The following is a 17538-nucleotide window of genomic DNA, read 5'->3' as shown; positions in this document are numbered from 1 at the left end:
ACTTCCAGCCTGAGTGAGAAGAGCAAAACTCCATCTCAAAAAAAAAAAAAAAGAAAGAAACAAAACACTGACTTAGGGAACAAAAATACAGGAAAGGTAGAAAAGGAAGGTGGTGTTCAGGGACTCAGATTGGCTTTGAAAAGAATAACAAAGGCTACTTTTAGCTTTTTTTCAAAGTATACACCTATTCTCATCAATTTATATGTTGATTTCAAATTCTGCCTTTTTAAACACCTCTAATCATTAAGGATACTTAAGCTGGTCTCACGTTTAACCCAACAACTTTGCAGTACTTGTTGTCCTGTCCTTATGATGCAGAAGAAATTCAATAAATCTATGCAATGTCTATTTTGTTGATCTTCTAAACAACTTAAAAAGCTAGCAGTAAGGCAAGGTCAGTGCTGCTTTAATGAGGCTTAATCTTGTTTATATGAACTGAGCCATAATCAATTAATTTCTTATATCCTCTGTAGCTTAAAAATGTACTCAGTCCAGGCATAGTGGCTCATACTTGTAATTCCAGCACTTTGGGAGGCTAATTCGAGAGGATCGCTTGAGCACAGGAGTTCAAGACCAGACTGGGCAACATAGGGAGACCCTGTCTCTCCAAACAATTTAAAAATTAGCTGGGCACAGTGGCACACACTTGTGGTCCCAACTACTTGGGAGGCTGAGGCAGGAGGATTGTCTCAGCCAGGGAGGTCGAGGCTGCAGTGAGCTGTGGTTGTGCTATTGCACTCCAGCCTGAGCAACAGAGTAAGACCCTATCTCAAAAAAAAAAAAAAAAAAAAAAAAAAACTCAACGGCACAAATACCAGTAAGATATTAAAACACTCTTAGACAAAGTTTAGGTTCACAGCCTAAAAAAAAGACTGGGTCACTACAGATCATCTTTATATTTTTGGAAATATCTTTGAATGGCCGGGCACAGTGGCTCATGTCTGTAATCCCAAAACTTTGGGAGGCTGAGGTGAGAGGACTGATTGAGCCCAGGAGTTCGAAACTAGCCTTGGCAGCATACTCAGACCCCTATCTCTACAAAATATACAAAAATTAGCCGAACATTCTGATGCACACCTATAGTCCCAGCTATATAGCTGATGTGGGAGGATGGCTTGAGCCCAGGAGGTGGAGGCTGCAGTGAGCCATGATTGTGCCACTGTACTCTAGCCTGGGTGACAGAGCAAGACTCTGTCTCAAAAAGAAAATCTTTGAGATATAATTCATATATCACAAAATTCATCCATTTAATGTATACAATTAAATGGTTTTTGATATACAGCTGACCCTTAAACATGGTAGCATGGGATGCCACCACCCTGTGCAGTAAGAAAAAATTCTGGCTGGGAGTGGTGGCTCATCCCTGTAATCCCTGCACTTTGGTAGGCCAAGGCAGGCAGATCACCTGAGGTCAGGAGTTCAAGACCAGCCTGACCAACATGATGAAATCCCATCTCTACTAAAAACACAAAAAATTAGCTGGGCGTGATGGCGCCTACCTATAATCCCAGCTACTCAGGAGGCTGACGCAGGAGAATTGCTTGAATCCAGGAGGTGGAGGTTGCAGTGAGCTGAGATCACGCCACTATACTCCAGCCTGAGCAACAAGAGCAAAACTCCGTTTCAAAACAATAACAACAACATTCCATGTATAACTTTTGACTCCCAAAAAACTTAACTACTGGCCGGGCGCGGTGGCTCAAGCCTGTAATCCCAGCACTTTGGGAGGCCGAGGCGGGTGGATCACGAGGTCAGGAGATCGAGACCATCCTGGCTAACATGGTGAAACCCCGTCTCTACTAAAAATACAAAAAACTAGCCGGGCGAGGTGGCGGGCGCCTGTGGTCCCAGCTACTCGGGAGGCTGAGGCAGGAGAATGGCGGGAACCCGGGAGGCGGAGCTTGCAGTGAGCCGAGATCGCGCCACTGCACTCCAGCCTGGGTGACACAGCGCGAGACTCCGTCTCAAAAAAAAAAAAAAAACTACTAACAACTCAAAGTTGACCAGAAGCCTTACTGATAACATAGTCAATTAACATACATTTTGTGCATCATGATATACCTTTTTCTTGTTTTAAATATTTCTAGGCTATGTTCATCTGCAGGTTTTTTTAAGTTGTCACAAATTTTTTAAAAACTTATTGGAAAAAAATCCACGTATAAGCGGGTCCACACATTTCAAGCCTATTTTTTTTTTTTTTTTTTTTTTTGAGATGGAGTCTTGCTCTGTCACCCAGGCTGGAGTGCATTGGCACAATCTCGGCTCACTGCAACCTCCACCTTCCGGGTTCAGGCCATTCTCCTGCCTCAGCCTCCCAAGCAGCTGGGACTACAGGCGCCCGTCACCACACCTGCCTTTTTTTTTTTTTCTTTTTGTATTTTTAGTAAAGACAGGGTTTCACTGTGTTAAGCAGGATGGTCTCGATCTCCTGACTTCATGATCCGCCCACCTTGGCCTTCCAAAGTGCTGGGATTACAGGCGTGAGCCACCACGCCCAGCCACAAGCCTATGTTGTTGAAGGGTCAACTGCATCCACAGAGTTGTATAACCAACACCACCATCTGATTCCAGAATATTTTAATCATCCTCCCAAAAAATCTCTTGGCTTTAGCAATGACTCCACGCTCTCGTCTCCCCTCAGACCCTGGCAAACACTAATCTACGTTCTGTCTCTATGCATTTACCAATTCTAGACATTGCATATAAATGAAATCATATGTGGCTATGATGGTTAATTTTATATGTCAACTTGACTAGGCTATAATACCCAGTTATTTAATCAAACATTAAGCGTTACTGTGAAGGTATTTTGTAGATATAATATCTACAATCAGTTGACTTTAGGGTAAAGAAAACTACCCTCCATAATGTGGATGGGTCTCATCCAATCATGACAATGAAGGCATAAGAGCAAAACCCGAGGCTTCTAAGAAGAGGAATTCTATCTCAAACTACAGCATGAACTCCTGCCTGATTTTCTAGCCTGCTGGCCTGCCCTAGAAATTTCAGACTTGTCAGGCCTCATAATCAATTCTCTAAAATAAATCTTACTGGTTCCATGGAGAACACTGACAGATACAGTAGCCTTTTGTATCTGGCTTCTTTCACTAAGCATGTTTTCAAGGTTCATGTTGTAGCATGTATCAATATTTCCTTCCTTTTTGTGGCTGAATAATATTCCATTGTATAGATATACCGTGCATTATTTTTATATTCATCAGCTGAATATTCGAACTGTCTCTACTTTTTGGCTATTATGAATAATGCTGCTGTGAACATTTGTGTACAAGTTTTTATGTGGATTCACATCTTCCTTTCTCTTAGGTATACGACCACAGATCTTTTTCTCATTGGGGTTGCAATAGACCCTGGTATCAAAAGATGTGTTGTAATGAAATATTTTAAAAAACAGTTCCCCACAGGCGTAGCCCAGTGGAGAATCATTTTTAAAAAGAGAGAGAAAAAAAAAAGAGCTTCAGGCTGGATTACAGTGCATTCTATTTAATAACCCAGAAGAACTATTTGGCACTTCCCCTCGCATCACACGGTCATATTTAGTCCTAGCAGCAGCACATCAAGATGGACCCATCAATTCTGAATCTGATTCAAGGCACCAGGCTGCTTCATTGTTTGAGCTTCATGGAAAGCAGCTGGACAAGAGTTTCTTTTATCCTAAGCATATCCATTTTATTACACTGCAAGCCAACTCCGTCATTCTGCTACACCCCAATGAATGATCCACCACAGTGAAATTTGTCATTTAAATACAACATCAGAGATTTTGCCAAGATTTGTAATTCTGAAGTCAAGAGCTTTAGAAAATTTTAAGCCACTTTAAGACATATCTGTTCCTTGCATTTAAACTGTATCATCTAGGCCAGATTAAGAAAATAAGGAGACATCAATCTAGAAATATGTGTACAACAAATACTGTATGTTATGTTGGAATCAATAGTCAATCCCTGGCCAGTGCGATGGCTCATGCCTGTAATCCCAGCACTTTGGGAGGCCGAGGCGGGTGGATCACCTGAGGTCAGGAGTTCAACACCAGCCTGACCAACATGGAGAAACCCCATCTCTACTAAAAATACAAAACTAGCCAGGTGGGATGGTGCATTGCCTGTAATCCCAGCTACTCGGGAGGCTGAGGCAGGAGAACTGCTGGAACCCGGGAGGCGGAGGTTGCGGTGAATCGAGATTGTGCCACTGCACTCCAGCCTGGGCGACAGAGCGAGACTCCATCTCGAGAACAAACAAACAAACAAAAGTCAATCCCTCCATGAAAGCTGTTCTTTACCCAGGAGATAACATATTGTTTCAACTGTAGAAAATATAAATTTATTGATGGCTTTACATAAGAGATTTATAACTGGTTAGAATTAGAAGTTAGGAATATTCAAAGAATGCTACAGCCTTAACTTTAATAATTACCACACAGTTTTAAAAAATTTTCTCAGAACATCAGAGTCAGAGAAAGAAAGTAGGCCTGGAAAACCAATGGTTCCATTAGAACTGCTTAGCTGGATGGCTAAGAGGATAAAAATTAATAACCTGCACCAAAAGATGCTATTCATAATTGCTATGGAGTTAAATGTAAACGGTACTGTTATTGTGTTTATAAAAACATACCTGATTATAAAATGTAATAATATCAGATAGGTGTCTCATGGAGTCTCTAGTCCAACCTCTATGTTAGAAATGGCCCAGGACATCTGTGTATTTACTGGCAATCACACAGTTTATAGCAGAGTCTGAATTAGAATCCAGATCGCCTAACTCAGCCCCAAAAGTGTTCTCACTACAACACACCTCACTTCTCTTTTTTTTTTTTTTTTTAAGAAATACATAGGGTCGCTGGGCGCGGTGGCTCAAGCCTGTAATCCCAGCACTTTGGGAGGCCGAGACGGGCGGATCACGAGGTCAGGAGATCGAGACCATCCTGGCTAACATGGTGAAACCCCGTCTCTACTAAAAAATACAAAAAACTAGCCGGGCGAGGTGGCGGGCGCCTGTAGTCCCAGCTACTCGGGAGGCTGAGGCAGGAGAATGGCGTAAACCCGGGAGGCGGAGCTTGCAGTGAGCTGAGATCTGGCCACTGCACTCCAGCCTGGGTGACAGAGCAAGACTCCGTCTCAAAAAAAAAAAAAAAAAGAAAGAAATACATATGGTCTTGCTTGATCTGTCACCCAGGCGGCTGGAGTGCAGTGGCATGACCTTGGCTCACTGTGGCCTCAAACTCCTGGGCTCCAGTGACTCTCCCACCTCAGGTTCCCGAGTAGCTGGGACTACAGGCACACACCACCACAACTGGCTATTAATAATTTTTGTATTTTTTGTAGAGATGGGGGGCTCTCACTTTGTTGCCCATGCTGGTCACTTCTAATTTAACTCCAACACTTTTTTTTTTTTTTTTTGAGATGGAGTCTCACTCTGTTGCCCAGGCTAGAGTGCAGTGGCGTGGTCTCGGCTCACTGCAACTTCCACCTCCTGGGTTCAAGCAATTCTCCTGCCTCAGCCTCTCGAGAAGCTGGGATTACAGGCGCCTGCCACCACACCCAGGTAATGTTTTCTATTTTTAGTAGAGATGGGTTTCACCATGTTGGCCAGGTTGGTCTCGAACGCCTGACCTCATGATCCACCCACCTCGGCCTCCCAAAGTGCTGGGATTACAGGCGTGAGCTACGATGCCTGACTCTACCACTTTCACCTCTAGTTTCTAATTTAACTCTAAAACTTGGATCCCTAGTTCTAACCTCCTTTCCCTAATTTCCACCTGCCTCTTGGATAATGCCAGTACTTCAGAAAGGTCTACAACTGTACTTCCATCTTATCCTCCCTCACCTTCAGAGTCTACTTCTGTTAACCATGCTGGCACTCTCCTAAACAAGCTGTAAACATCCTTCTGCCTAACAGTTTCCAAATGATTTTGGTTTGGCCTTTACATTTCTCTCCCATCAGACTCTACTGTATACTAAGAATGTCATTTTTAAAAAAAATAGAGTTACTGCCTAAGGCTGGAGTTGGGGATAGGGAATTGGATGGGTTCAAGCTGTGTAGGTAACAACCTTCCTCACTATACCATCCTCAGTACACGTCCCTCATTCAACACAAGCTCATGATTAACAGCAAGAACTCTGGAGCTAATCTGCCTGGATTAGATTCTCTGCTCTACCATATCTAGCTTTATCACTTGTTAGCTGTGTGACCATGCGCAAGTTACAGGCCTCAGTTTCCTCATTAGTAAAATACTCTTCATTATATGGTTATTATGGTGATTAAATTAAATATATAAAGTGCTTAGAACAGTGCCTGGCACAGAGTAAGCACTATAAAGGTTAATTGTTACTTAGAAAGAGATTATCTTGGTAGTGATGGGGAAGGGAAATAACAGAAAATCTATGGGAATAAGGTGAACAGTAGTTTCTAAAAGACCCTCTCCCTAAAACACCAGTTGAGAGGTACTGCTCTAGGTTAGAAATCCAACACTGCCCCAGACATGAGACAAGTAATCTTCAAATCTGTGAAAGAAAATGGAGAGTCTTTTTGGGGCTTCTAAAGGTTGTTCAGCCCTGACGAGGTTGACTTTGGAGATGCAGTCTTGGAGCATGACCTCTTAATTAATGACCTTTTGTTTTAAATTAACTTCCTCATGTTCTTGTACCAGGCTCAGACCACATGGCTGAGATAAAAGACCCTTGGCCAGGTGCGGTGGCTCATGTCTATAATCCCAGCACTTTGGGAGGCCGAGGCAGGTGGATCACCTGAGGTCAAGAATTCGAGACCAGCCTGGCCAGCATGATGAAACCCCATCCCTACTAAAAATACAAAAAAAAAAAAAAAATTAGCCAGGCATGGTGGTATATGCCTGTAATCCCAGCAACCTGGGAGGCTGAGGCTAGAGAATGGGTTGAACCTGGGTAGCAGAGGTTGCAGTGAGCCAAGATCACGCTATTGCACTCTAGACTGGGCTACAGAGCAAGATTCCATCTCCAAAAACAACAACAACAAAAAACCCTTCACCAGGCGTGGTGGCTCACGTCTGTAATTCTAGCACTTTGGGAGGCCAAGGCAGATGGATCACTTGAGGTCAGGAGTTTGAGACCAGACTGGCCAACATGGTGAAACCCCATCTATACTAAAAAATACAAAAATTAGCTGGGCATGGTGGTGCATGTCTGTGGTCCCAGCTATTCGGGAGGCTGAGGCAGGAGAACTGCTTGAACCAAGGAGGCAGAGGTTGCAGTGAGCTGAAATGGCGCCACTGGACTCCAGCCTGGGCGACAGAGCGACACTGTCTCCGGGGAAAAAAAAAAAAAAAATTCTTGACTAAGAGACCCCTTGACTATTACATCCTTAATGTGGAATGTTAAATACACCCTTTCCAAAAAAGAAACACTGCCTACTACCGAATTGCTGCAACTATGCATTAACCTTGTATAGAAAATACTGAAATCCTGTTAAGCTTCCCCAATCCTTGCCTATATAAAAGATTCTCAAATCTCTCCATTTTGGAGCACTTCATTTGGCTATTATGAATAATGCTGCTGTGAACATTTGTGTACAAGTTTTTATGTGGATGTATGTTTTCCTTTCTCTTGGGCATATGATCATAGATCTTTTTAACATTGAGCTGGCAAGACCTTTCAAAAGGGGGTTGCAATCAAACCTTGGTATAAAAGATGTGGCACTGGAATGTTTTAAAAGACAGCTCCCCTATCCCATAGGGGTAAGCCCAGTGGAGAATCATGTTTAAAAAGAAAAACAGTCACAGGCTGGGTTACATTATATTCTATTTAGTAAGGCAGAAGAACTATCTGGCACATAAGAGAATGCATAGATCCTGAAATACACACATTTTGAAATTTTCTGCTGTAGGATTATTTGTCTGCTTTGTGGAGTCTGCGTCTTCCCAGGTCGCCATCCTCAAACTGCACTCAAATAAGCTCAATATCATATTGCCAGGACCTCGTTATTAAGGTTAACGGATCCAAGGGTGGGGAGCAATCCAGTTACAATCAACCAGTTAGATCAAACGTTACCCGCAGAAAAAAGTCATCTACAGAAACTTTTTGTTGGCCCACAGTGTTTTTTAAAAGAAAATGTAACTACTATGCAAATTGTAGGCTTCTTTTAAATACATGGAGCTTGGCACCTATCATTTTTTATCCAGACTACTTCAAGAATTTACATTATCTACCTGGCTCCTGAAGACATCTGAATTTACTGTCCTAGTTAATGTCCTGGGCTCTTACTTTCACTACCTATGGTTCTTATCCTTAAGGGGCTATAGGCAGACCCCCAAATTCTGGTATACCTGGTACCACATGAAGGTTTGCCCTTTACCTTTTGGTTTGTGGCGGCGGAGGGTGGGGCGGGGTGGGGGGAGGTCACACCAGAGCTTCAGTAGCTTTTCTGGTTATTTTTCAGTCTCACTGGGAGAAAGACCATATATGTTGTCTTATGCTTTACAAGCCATCAATTACAGCTATGTGATGGCTGGGTGCCATGGCTTGCGCCTGTAATTCCAGCACTTTGGGAGGCCAAGGCAGGCAGATCACTTGAGGCCAGGAGTTCGAGACCAGCCTGGCCAACATGGCAAAACCCCATCTCTTAACTGAAAATACAAAAGTTAGCTGGGCATGGTGGTGCACAGCTGCAGTCCCAGCTACTCAGGAGGCTGAGGCAGGAGAATCGCTTGACCCCGGGTGGCAGAGGTTGCAGTGAGCCCAGGTCGCATCACTGCATTCCAGCCTGGGCGAGAGTGAGACTTTGTCTCAAAAAAAAAAAATTACAGCTATGTGAAGCCTGTAAGAATCCACATTCTAAGCTCTAGTATTCTACCAAAACAAGTTAAACTACTTTGTTTTTCCTACTGGAACCCAGGGAGGAAAATCAAGTGCAAGTTTACCAAAAATACCTTTTGTCCTTTATATATAAACAGAGCCAGTGACGACAACTTGTTTCATCACCTGAATCAGCGGTTATTATGTATTCAGTTTTCCACCGGGAAATAATAGTGTGCCTAATATTTCTGGGCCTGATGCAATTCTACCTTTTACATAAAAAAGTATTTCTGTTAAAAAGAAACAAAAAAATGATGATTAGGGAAATACTCATAGCTTCTCAAGACAGATACAACAGGTACCTTTAAAAAATAAAGCTCTGGCTGGGCGCAGTGTCTCACACCTGTAATCCCGGCACTTTAGGACGCAGAAGCAGGTGGATCATGAGCTCAGGAGATTGAGACCATCCTGACCAACATGGTGAAAACCCGTCTCTACTAAAAATACAAAAATTAGCTGGGTGTGGGGGCATGCGCCTGTAATCCCAACTACTCGGGAGGCTGAGGCAGGAGAATCACTTGCATCCAGAAGGCGGAGGTTGCAGTGAGCAGAGACAGCGCCACCACACTCCAGTCTGGTGACAGAACAAGACTCCATCTCAAAACAGTAACAACAACAAAAAGCTCTGCAAAGAGTCTGAAGGGCTGAGTGGCTGTACAGGTGTTTGAATTTTAGTCTAATAATTGCTAGTCACTGGATTTCCTTAGCATAGTAAAGGTCTGACCTAAGAACTCTGAAGACTTAAATTCTGAGCATTAGCTCTGATAGGTTCCAAATGAAGGTGGGAGGAGGAGTTGGCGAACAGGGAAAAATTGAACCAATCAATATAGAGAGATGCAGCCTAGCTGTTACTGCAAAGCCTCTGTGCTTCTCAGATAAATTAATCAAGTAAGTTCATCTCAGCAGGGTGTTTATAGGGCAGGGAGGGGGTACAGCTGTCTTTTTTTTTCTTTTCTTTTCTTTTAATTTGAGACAGAGTTTCGCTCTGTCACCCCGGCTGGAGTGCAGGGGCATGATCTCCAACCACTCACTGCAACCTCTGTCTTACTGCAACCTCTGCCTCTCAGGTTCAAGCCATTCTCCTGCCTCAGCCTCCTGAGTGGCTGAGATTACAGGTGTGTGCCACCATGCCTGGCTAATTTTTGTGTTTTTAGTAGAGACAGGGTTTCACCCCGTTCGAGAGGCTGGTCTCGAACTCCTGACCTCAGGTGATCTGCCCACCTTGGCCTCTCAAAGCTCAAAGTGCTGGGATTACAGGTGTGAGCCACAGCGCCCGGCCAGAAATAAAGCTGTTAATTGATATGATAGTCCCCAACTCTCTATTTGTTTTTATAATTGTGAAATATCATAGACATAGTGTACAGTGTAAGAGAGTATTACAAAGCAAGTATCCTTGTAAGCCACCATCCAAGTCAAGAAACATTTCAAGACAGGCCTGGCTCAGTGGTTCACACCTATACTCCCAGCAAGTTTGGGAGGCTGAGGTGGGCTGATCACTTGAGGCCAGGAGTTTGATACCAGCCCTGTCTCTATTAAAATACAAAAAAAAAAAAAATCAACTGGGCGTGGTGGTGCACCCCTGTATTCCCAGCTATTCGGGAGGCTGAGGCAGGAGAATGGCTTGAACCTGGGAGGCGGAGGTTGCAGTGAGCCAAGATTTCACCACTGCACTCCAGCCTGGGCAACAGAGACTCCATCTCAAAAAAAAAAAAAAAAAAGAAAAGAAAAAGCTTTATTTCTTTTAAAATAGATAACAAAAAATAAAGAAAAAACGCTTTATTTCTTTTAAAATAGATAGCAAAAAAAGAAAAAAGCTTTATTTATTTTAAAATAGATGGAATAAATATGTGAAAATGTTAATATGCTAAATGTGGGGTTTGGGTATATAAGAAATGCGTTAACATTCCTTATGTTTGAAAGTGTCCAAATTAAGCTGATAAAGAAAAAGTAAATGGAATAGTTAGATGAATCAAGTTACTGCAAATCAAGTAAAGCATGAAATTTGGCTGGGTGTGGTGGCTCACACCTGTAATTTCAGCACTTTGGGAGGCCAAATTGGGCGAATGACTTGAGGTCAGGAGTTCAAGACTAGCCTTGCCAACATGGTGAAACCCTGTCTCTACCAAAAATACAAAACTTAGCTTGATGTGGTGGCGAGCGCCTGTAGTCCCAGCTACTCAGGAGGCTGAGGCAGGAGAATTGCTTGAACCCAGCAGGTGGAGCCTGCAGTGAGCTAAACCCATGCCACCATACTCCAGCCTCCAGCCTGGGCGACAGAGTGAGACTCCATCTCAAAAAAAAAAAAAAAAAAAGAAAGAAATTTAACTACAGTCTTATGGGGTCTATTCCTCAAATAGCTTCTTTTGTGACTTTAATTCCATGTAAAAAGATAAGAATTATAATGCTGGTAACTAAATCAAACTTCTAGGCTTACTAGCTTTGGCGGGGAGGGGTCAGAGAATGCATGATTCATAAAATATATGGCTATATTATCAATTTTTTTTTTTTTTTTTTTGAGACGGAGTCTCGCTCTGCCGCCCAGGTTGGAGTACAGTGGCCGGATCTCAGCTCACTGCAAGTTCCGCCTCCCAGGTTTACGCCATTCTCCTGCCTCAGTCTCCCGAGTAGCTGGGACGACAGGCGCCCACCACCTCGCCCAGCTAGTTTTTTGTATTTTTAGTAGAGACGGGGTTTCACCGTGTTAGCCAGGATGGTCTCGATCTCCTGACCTCGTGATCCGCCCGTCTCGGCCTCCCAAAGTGCTGGGATTACAGGCTTGAGCCACCGCGCCCGGCCTCAGTTTTTTTTGAGATGGAGTTTTGCTCTTGTTGCCCAGGCTGGAGTGCAATGGCACAATCTCAGCTCACTGCAATCTCCGCCTCCTGGGTTCAAGCGATTCTCCTGTCCCAGCCTCAGCTGGGATTACAGGCGCACACCACCATGACTGGCTAATTTTTGTATTTTTAGTAGAGACAGGGTTTCATATTTGTCAGGCTGGTCTTGAACTCCTGACTTCAGGTGATCCTCCTGCCTAGGCCTCCCAAAGTGCTGGGATTACAGGTGTGAGTCATTGTACCCGGCCATCTATTAAATTTTAAATTACTTTTTCCCCCTTTTTGATTCCTCTGTTATTCCAATCATAGATAATGCATATATTATGAAATATACACATATTTTGAAATTTTCTGCTTTAGGGTTATCTGTCTGCTTTTCTCCCAGCAGCTACTGGCTTTCAAAATAAGAAATGACAGTTCTGATTCTTCCATAGAACAGTCCTGGGCATCAAAGCTAGTCTTTGACCTCTACTGAAATTCAATAAGATCTAGAATGAAATATAGACCAAATTATGCAAAGATGAATGGTAACTAGACCCAATATTGATTCATCTGGAAAATTTACAGATGCTTCTAGAAAGTAAATCTGTTGATCTGGGTTTCAAAGGTTTGATTCTATACCTTCAACATGCGAAGCTTATGACTCACGGCTTAGAGGAATGGTTATTCAGAGTTCTTGGGATAGGGGATGGCTGTGTATGTGTGTGTATACACATATTTATAAACATAAATACAGACCTTTTTCAGATCAATATTTTCAAAGGGATAAAAGAATGAACTAGCCTCAGAAGACCAAAAAAAAAGAGGCAGAAGAGAAAAAAATGAATATTGCAATATACGAATATCTAGGAAATGCAGAGCACTTCGTGGGAGCTCGTTTCCAGCTGAATTGACTTTGAGAGTCGTTTTAGTTCTACACCTCACTGCTCAAACCGCAGGCATCACCATGCAACTTATCGGTTTACAGCTGTGCTGTGGGTACCATCTGAAAATCTGGAAATGATTAGCTTATGCAAAACAGCCACAACCCCCAGAAACCAGGCGCTCTCCACCACTTTACCATTTAAGTCTTACACCACTCTTGCGACTGTAAGCGAATTGACAAACATCTACTGAGCAAATGGGACCTAGATTTTAAACAAAAACTGAAATCTGGAAGGCTACAAGTAAACGGAAGCTGAAACTAGCTCGCCTATTCTGTTGGCCAAGAATTTCGTGGAATCTTCTAAACTTCTCTTCCCAAAAATGATACTCATCTCCTGGGAGGTGATAATCTAATCACCTCGGTGGCTGAGTGGGTGGGGCCGCGTCAGAGAATTCTTTCAAGAAATCACTAAACGTTTGACTTGAAGATTGATGAGAAACCAGCCAAAAGGCTATCAGGCCAAGGACCCCCAACCCCCCTAACTCCCTTACATACATACTTCCTTCCCAATCTCTGGGCTGAAGTTTATGCCGAAGCCAAAAACTACCAGCGCTAGAATCCATCCACTGCGTGCCAGGCACAGCTCACTCACCGCTTTCACGCAGTTCTAACTAAAACACCCAAACCGCAAAGTCCCTGTTAAGGGGTAAATAAGCCGGCAAAACCCATTCACAGGATGGCTCCCGCATCTCGTCCAAAGCCCTTTTCCCCCGAGTTCCCAAGAGTATAAATCCAAGAAAAGAAAATAAGGCGTCCAGGTCTTTCCTCTCCCGAAGCCGATAGGTGGCTGCCTAGAAGTTCCATTGGCCACACATACTCCGAACTTGGAAGATTAGGGTCCCCCTACATGACGCCCCAGCTGCTACTTACCGGCACATTGTTTACACCTTGTCCCTTGGAAGCTATCAGGAGAATTTCTCTGAAGTCCATGTTGGGCCGAGGCGGGAGAAACTGGGCCAGGCACTCGGAAAGGACTGACAGCGCACCTAACCGAGGAGCCCAGCTACAGCCAACTGCACTGCCTCGGCAGCCCCACTGCCACCCCGCCTCTGCGGGACCACTTCCGGCGCCTTCCTATGCCGTCTGCCCGCCCCCTTCCCTCCACGGCCTATATCCTTTCAGGGCCGCCACAGCGCTCGCGAGTCCCTGCGCAACTTCCGCTTTTAGGCCGAGACACGTACAAACGTGATACGTGGCTGCTGGCGTCGGCCCGAGGGGCAGGGACTAGGCATTTTAGCGACCAAGCGGGTGTGGCTAAGCGGAGAGCGGCTTCCCCGGTGGCCCGAGCGCGTGGCCTTGTCATCTTGTTGCTCCTGGTGAGCGCTGGGTAGGGAAAGTGAGGGGGTGGTAGGGAAAGCCTGGGTTCTCTGGCTGTCACGGGTAGGCGCTCAGATCCAAACGGCGGCGCCACAACAGCTGAACAGACGGATCTCGAGCCAGGATTTGGGCTACTTGTGTCTAGGCGCTCGCGAAGCTGCGCAGGCGCACACGGCAGCGCCCGGTGCTGTCTTGGATGAACATTACTCATCGAATCCCGCCACTTGGAAGTGCGCTCACCTCCTCAGATGCACGGATGCCGGGGATGGGGGCACGTGCTTACTGCTTTTACCCCGGTTAGAAAATAAGTTTTACGTGGGGCAGCCACCCTGTATTTTTGCTCAGGCAGTGAATTAAGGAATTTCTGACATACAGAGACCCAGCCTCTACATACTTTGGTGTGCTGATGAACATATGCTTCATATTCATTGGGATCCTAGTCCTGACTTCCTTTTGAGAGTCATCTTGCATCTGTAAGGTCATTTCGACTTAGCAAAAACATTGAAAATAATTAGGCAAACCTGGGTCTGCAGGTATGAACCGGCCAGGGGATTGATACCAGACAGGTACTCGGAATCTTTTTGGTGGGATGGAAATGCCTCTAAACTGGATTGTGGGGATGGTCGCACTATACATGTACTAAAAATCGTACACTTAAGACGGGTGAATGATACAGTATGTAAATATGTCAAGCTGTTAAAACGTGCTAGGCAAAGCTGCTGGGTCTTATTTACTCTTTGATGCTTTAATGCTGTGAACGTAATTCAAAATCAAAGCTGTTGAAACTTTAAATTATTTTGCGCCTTAAAGGAACGTCATTATGGAACCTGAGCCACATAACAGGCAGCTGCCTGTGTTCCTCTGATTATAGATTAGCCTTTCTCTCCTACATCGTTTTGTGAAAACACAGGGAGAAGACAGCCATCTACAAACCAAAGAGAGAGACCTTAAGGTAACAACACAATTCTAGCCTCCAGAATTGTGAGACAATAAATTTCTGTTGTTTAGGCCACCTAGTCTGTGGTACTTTATTGGCAGCCCTAGCAAACGAATACACTGGCATATGGTGAGTGTTTTCAATTAATGCCAACTATCATTTCTCAAGGAAACTCTTCCTCAGCTATCTCAGGGCCCCTTTTATAAATTCTTTTTTTTTTTTTTTTTTTTTTGAGACGGAGTCTCGCTCTGTAGCCCAGGCTGGAGTGCAGTGGCCGGATCTCAGCTCACTGCAAGCTCCGCCTCCCGGGTTCCCGCCATTCTCCGGCCTCAGCCTCCCGAGTAGCTGGGACTACAGGCGCCCGCCACCTTGCCCGGCTAGTTTTTTGTATTTCTTAGTAGAGACAGGGTTTCACCGTGTTAGCCAGGATGGTCTCGATCTCCTGACCTCGTGATCCACCTATCTCGGCCTCCCAAAGTGCTGGGATTACAGGCTTGAGCCACCGCGCCCGGCCCCCTTTTATAAATTCTTACAACCCCCCAGTATTTACCTTCATGGAATATTTTAGTTTGTAATTACTTTTTTTTTTTTTTTTTTTTACTGTTGGCTGTATCTGTGGTAGATAGAGCTATGAGAATGGTCATAGGCCTATTTTACCCATCACTATTTCCATCACCAGCACAGTTCCCTGCTAATGCACGTAAAAGCTGCAACAAAGATTTTTTGACCAAATTAATGAATCGGTAAGTGGAAAGCTCCCAAGAGTCAATATTCTAATACTTAGTATACATTGAGCCCTAACTATATGCTTAGTGCTTGACATGGATTATCTGATCTAATCATGAGTGTCTATAAGGCATTTCTTGTTACTGTTTTATAGATGAAAAGCTGAGGCCGGGCGCGGTGGCTCACGCCTGTAATCCCAGCACTTTGGGAGGCCGAGGCGGGCGGATCACGAGGTCAGGAGATCGAGACCATCCTGGCTAACATGGTGAAACCCCGTCTCTACTAAAAATGCAAAAAATTAGCCGGGCGAGGCGGCGGGCGCCTGTAGTCCCAGCTACTCGGGAGGCTGAGGCAGGAGAATGGCGTGAACCCGGGAGGCGGAGCTTGCAGTGAGCCGAGATCGCGCCACTGCACTCCAGCCTGGGCGACTAAGCGAGACTCTGTCTAAAAAAAAAAAAAAAAAGAAAGAAAAGCTGAAGCTTGAAGAGATGAAATTAGACTAATAGTGTATCATTAGTCAATGGGAGAGCCAAGACTAGAACCCTTAGATTACCCACACTAGACTCTATATTTCAGTTAGCCCATTTGAACTGGTACAAGTCTATGTACATGGAGTTATAATGTAAAAGGGCTTGGATTAGGTAACTAATACCTAGTTAGTCAAAATCAAGAACAACGGCTGGAGGTGGGAATGAGGTAAGGAATGAGAGGAGCAATTTTCCTGTATCCTTGTAAAACAGTCTATTATTGAGTTCAGGAAATACTTCCTGGGAAACTACTACTGTGTGCCCAACCTTATGGATGATACAAAGAAAGACCCATATCCTGCCTGCCTGATCAGAACTTTTAATTCTTGTGTGAACACAAGTAATTATGTAAAACAGAAAGTGCTAACTGTATTAGGGCTACAAAGTGTGGGGAATAGCGTTGCCAGATTTAGCAAATAAAAATGTGGACATCCAGTTAGGACCTTGCTCTTTCGCTCAAGCTGGAGTGTGGTGGTGCAATCACGGCTCACTGCAACCTTAACCTGGGCTCAAGCCATCCTCCCACCTCAGCCTCCCAAGTAGCTGGGACCACAGGTGTAGGTGACCATGCCTGGTTCAGTTTTATATTTTTTGTAGAGACGAGATTTCGCTGTGTTGCCCAGGCTGGTCTTGAACTCCTGAGCTCAAGTAATCTGCCTACCTGAGATTCCCAAATTGCTGGGATTATAGGCATGAGCCACCATGCCTGGCCCATCCAGTTAAATTGGAAACACATACACCAAAAATCATTTGTTGTTTATCTGAAATTCAACTTTAGGTGTCTTGTATTTATCTGGCAACTCTAGAAGTGTTAAAATTCCAGCTACAACATTACATTTAGAGAGTGTGAAAAGCATATTAAAGGGTTGAAATAACAAGTAGTGGGTGTATTTAGGAGAATGCTAGGAAATAAAGGTCAGAAAAGTAAGTGAAGGTCGGGCGAGGTGGCTGACACCTGTAATCCCAACACTTTGGGGGGCTGAGGCAGGCAGATCGCCTGAGGTCAGGAGTTTGAGACCAGCCTGGCCAACATGGCAAAACCCTGTCTATACAAAAATTAGCTGGGCATGGTGGTGGGCTCCTGTAGTCCCAGCTACTTGGGAGGTTGAGGCAGCAGAATCATTTGAACCTGGGAGATGAAGGTTGCAGTGAGCCGAGATCACACCACTGCACTCCAGCCTGGGTGACAGAGTGAGACTCCAGGCCATGAGGAAGGACAGGTGAGTGTGATATTTCAAGATACTTGGTAATGAAGAAAAGGTGAGAGATATGCAATAACCAGGGTGGTGGGTCGGGGCTGTTGGGAAAAAGGTAAACTCGGGTAGTGTGAACCAGAAAAAATGGAATGAAGTGGGTCTTTGCCAACCACAGGTCCAGGTTCTGCCTTGGAAGGGCTGTGTGTCCTTAGGCAAGTTTCTGTTTTGTACTT

At 44.4% G+C, this 17538-nt stretch overlaps 1 protein-coding gene across 1 annotated transcript in view; it reads right to left on the bottom strand.

The window, feature by feature from the left end:
* SPTY2D1 (SPT2 chromatin protein domain containing 1) overlaps positions 1-13768 on the bottom strand; it is a 28154-nt gene extending 14386 nt beyond the window's left edge. The window contains exon 1 of the mRNA XM_025358035.1: positions 13473-13768. Within this exon, the coding sequence (XP_025213820.1) occupies positions 13473-13532 (60 nt within the window). The 5' untranslated portion in view covers positions 13533-13768. The remainder of the gene's footprint in view (positions 1-13472) is intronic.
* Between the last annotated feature and the right edge of the window lie 3770 nt (positions 13769-17538).

The sequence above is a fragment of the Theropithecus gelada genome, chromosome 14 (genome assembly GCF_003255815.1).
Source record: "Theropithecus gelada isolate Dixy chromosome 14, Tgel_1.0, whole genome shotgun sequence".
Taxonomy (NCBI): domain Eukaryota; kingdom Metazoa; phylum Chordata; class Mammalia; order Primates; family Cercopithecidae; genus Theropithecus; species Theropithecus gelada.
Note: the sequence above shows the minus strand (reverse complement) of the source record. Positions and strands in the feature narration are given on the sequence as shown.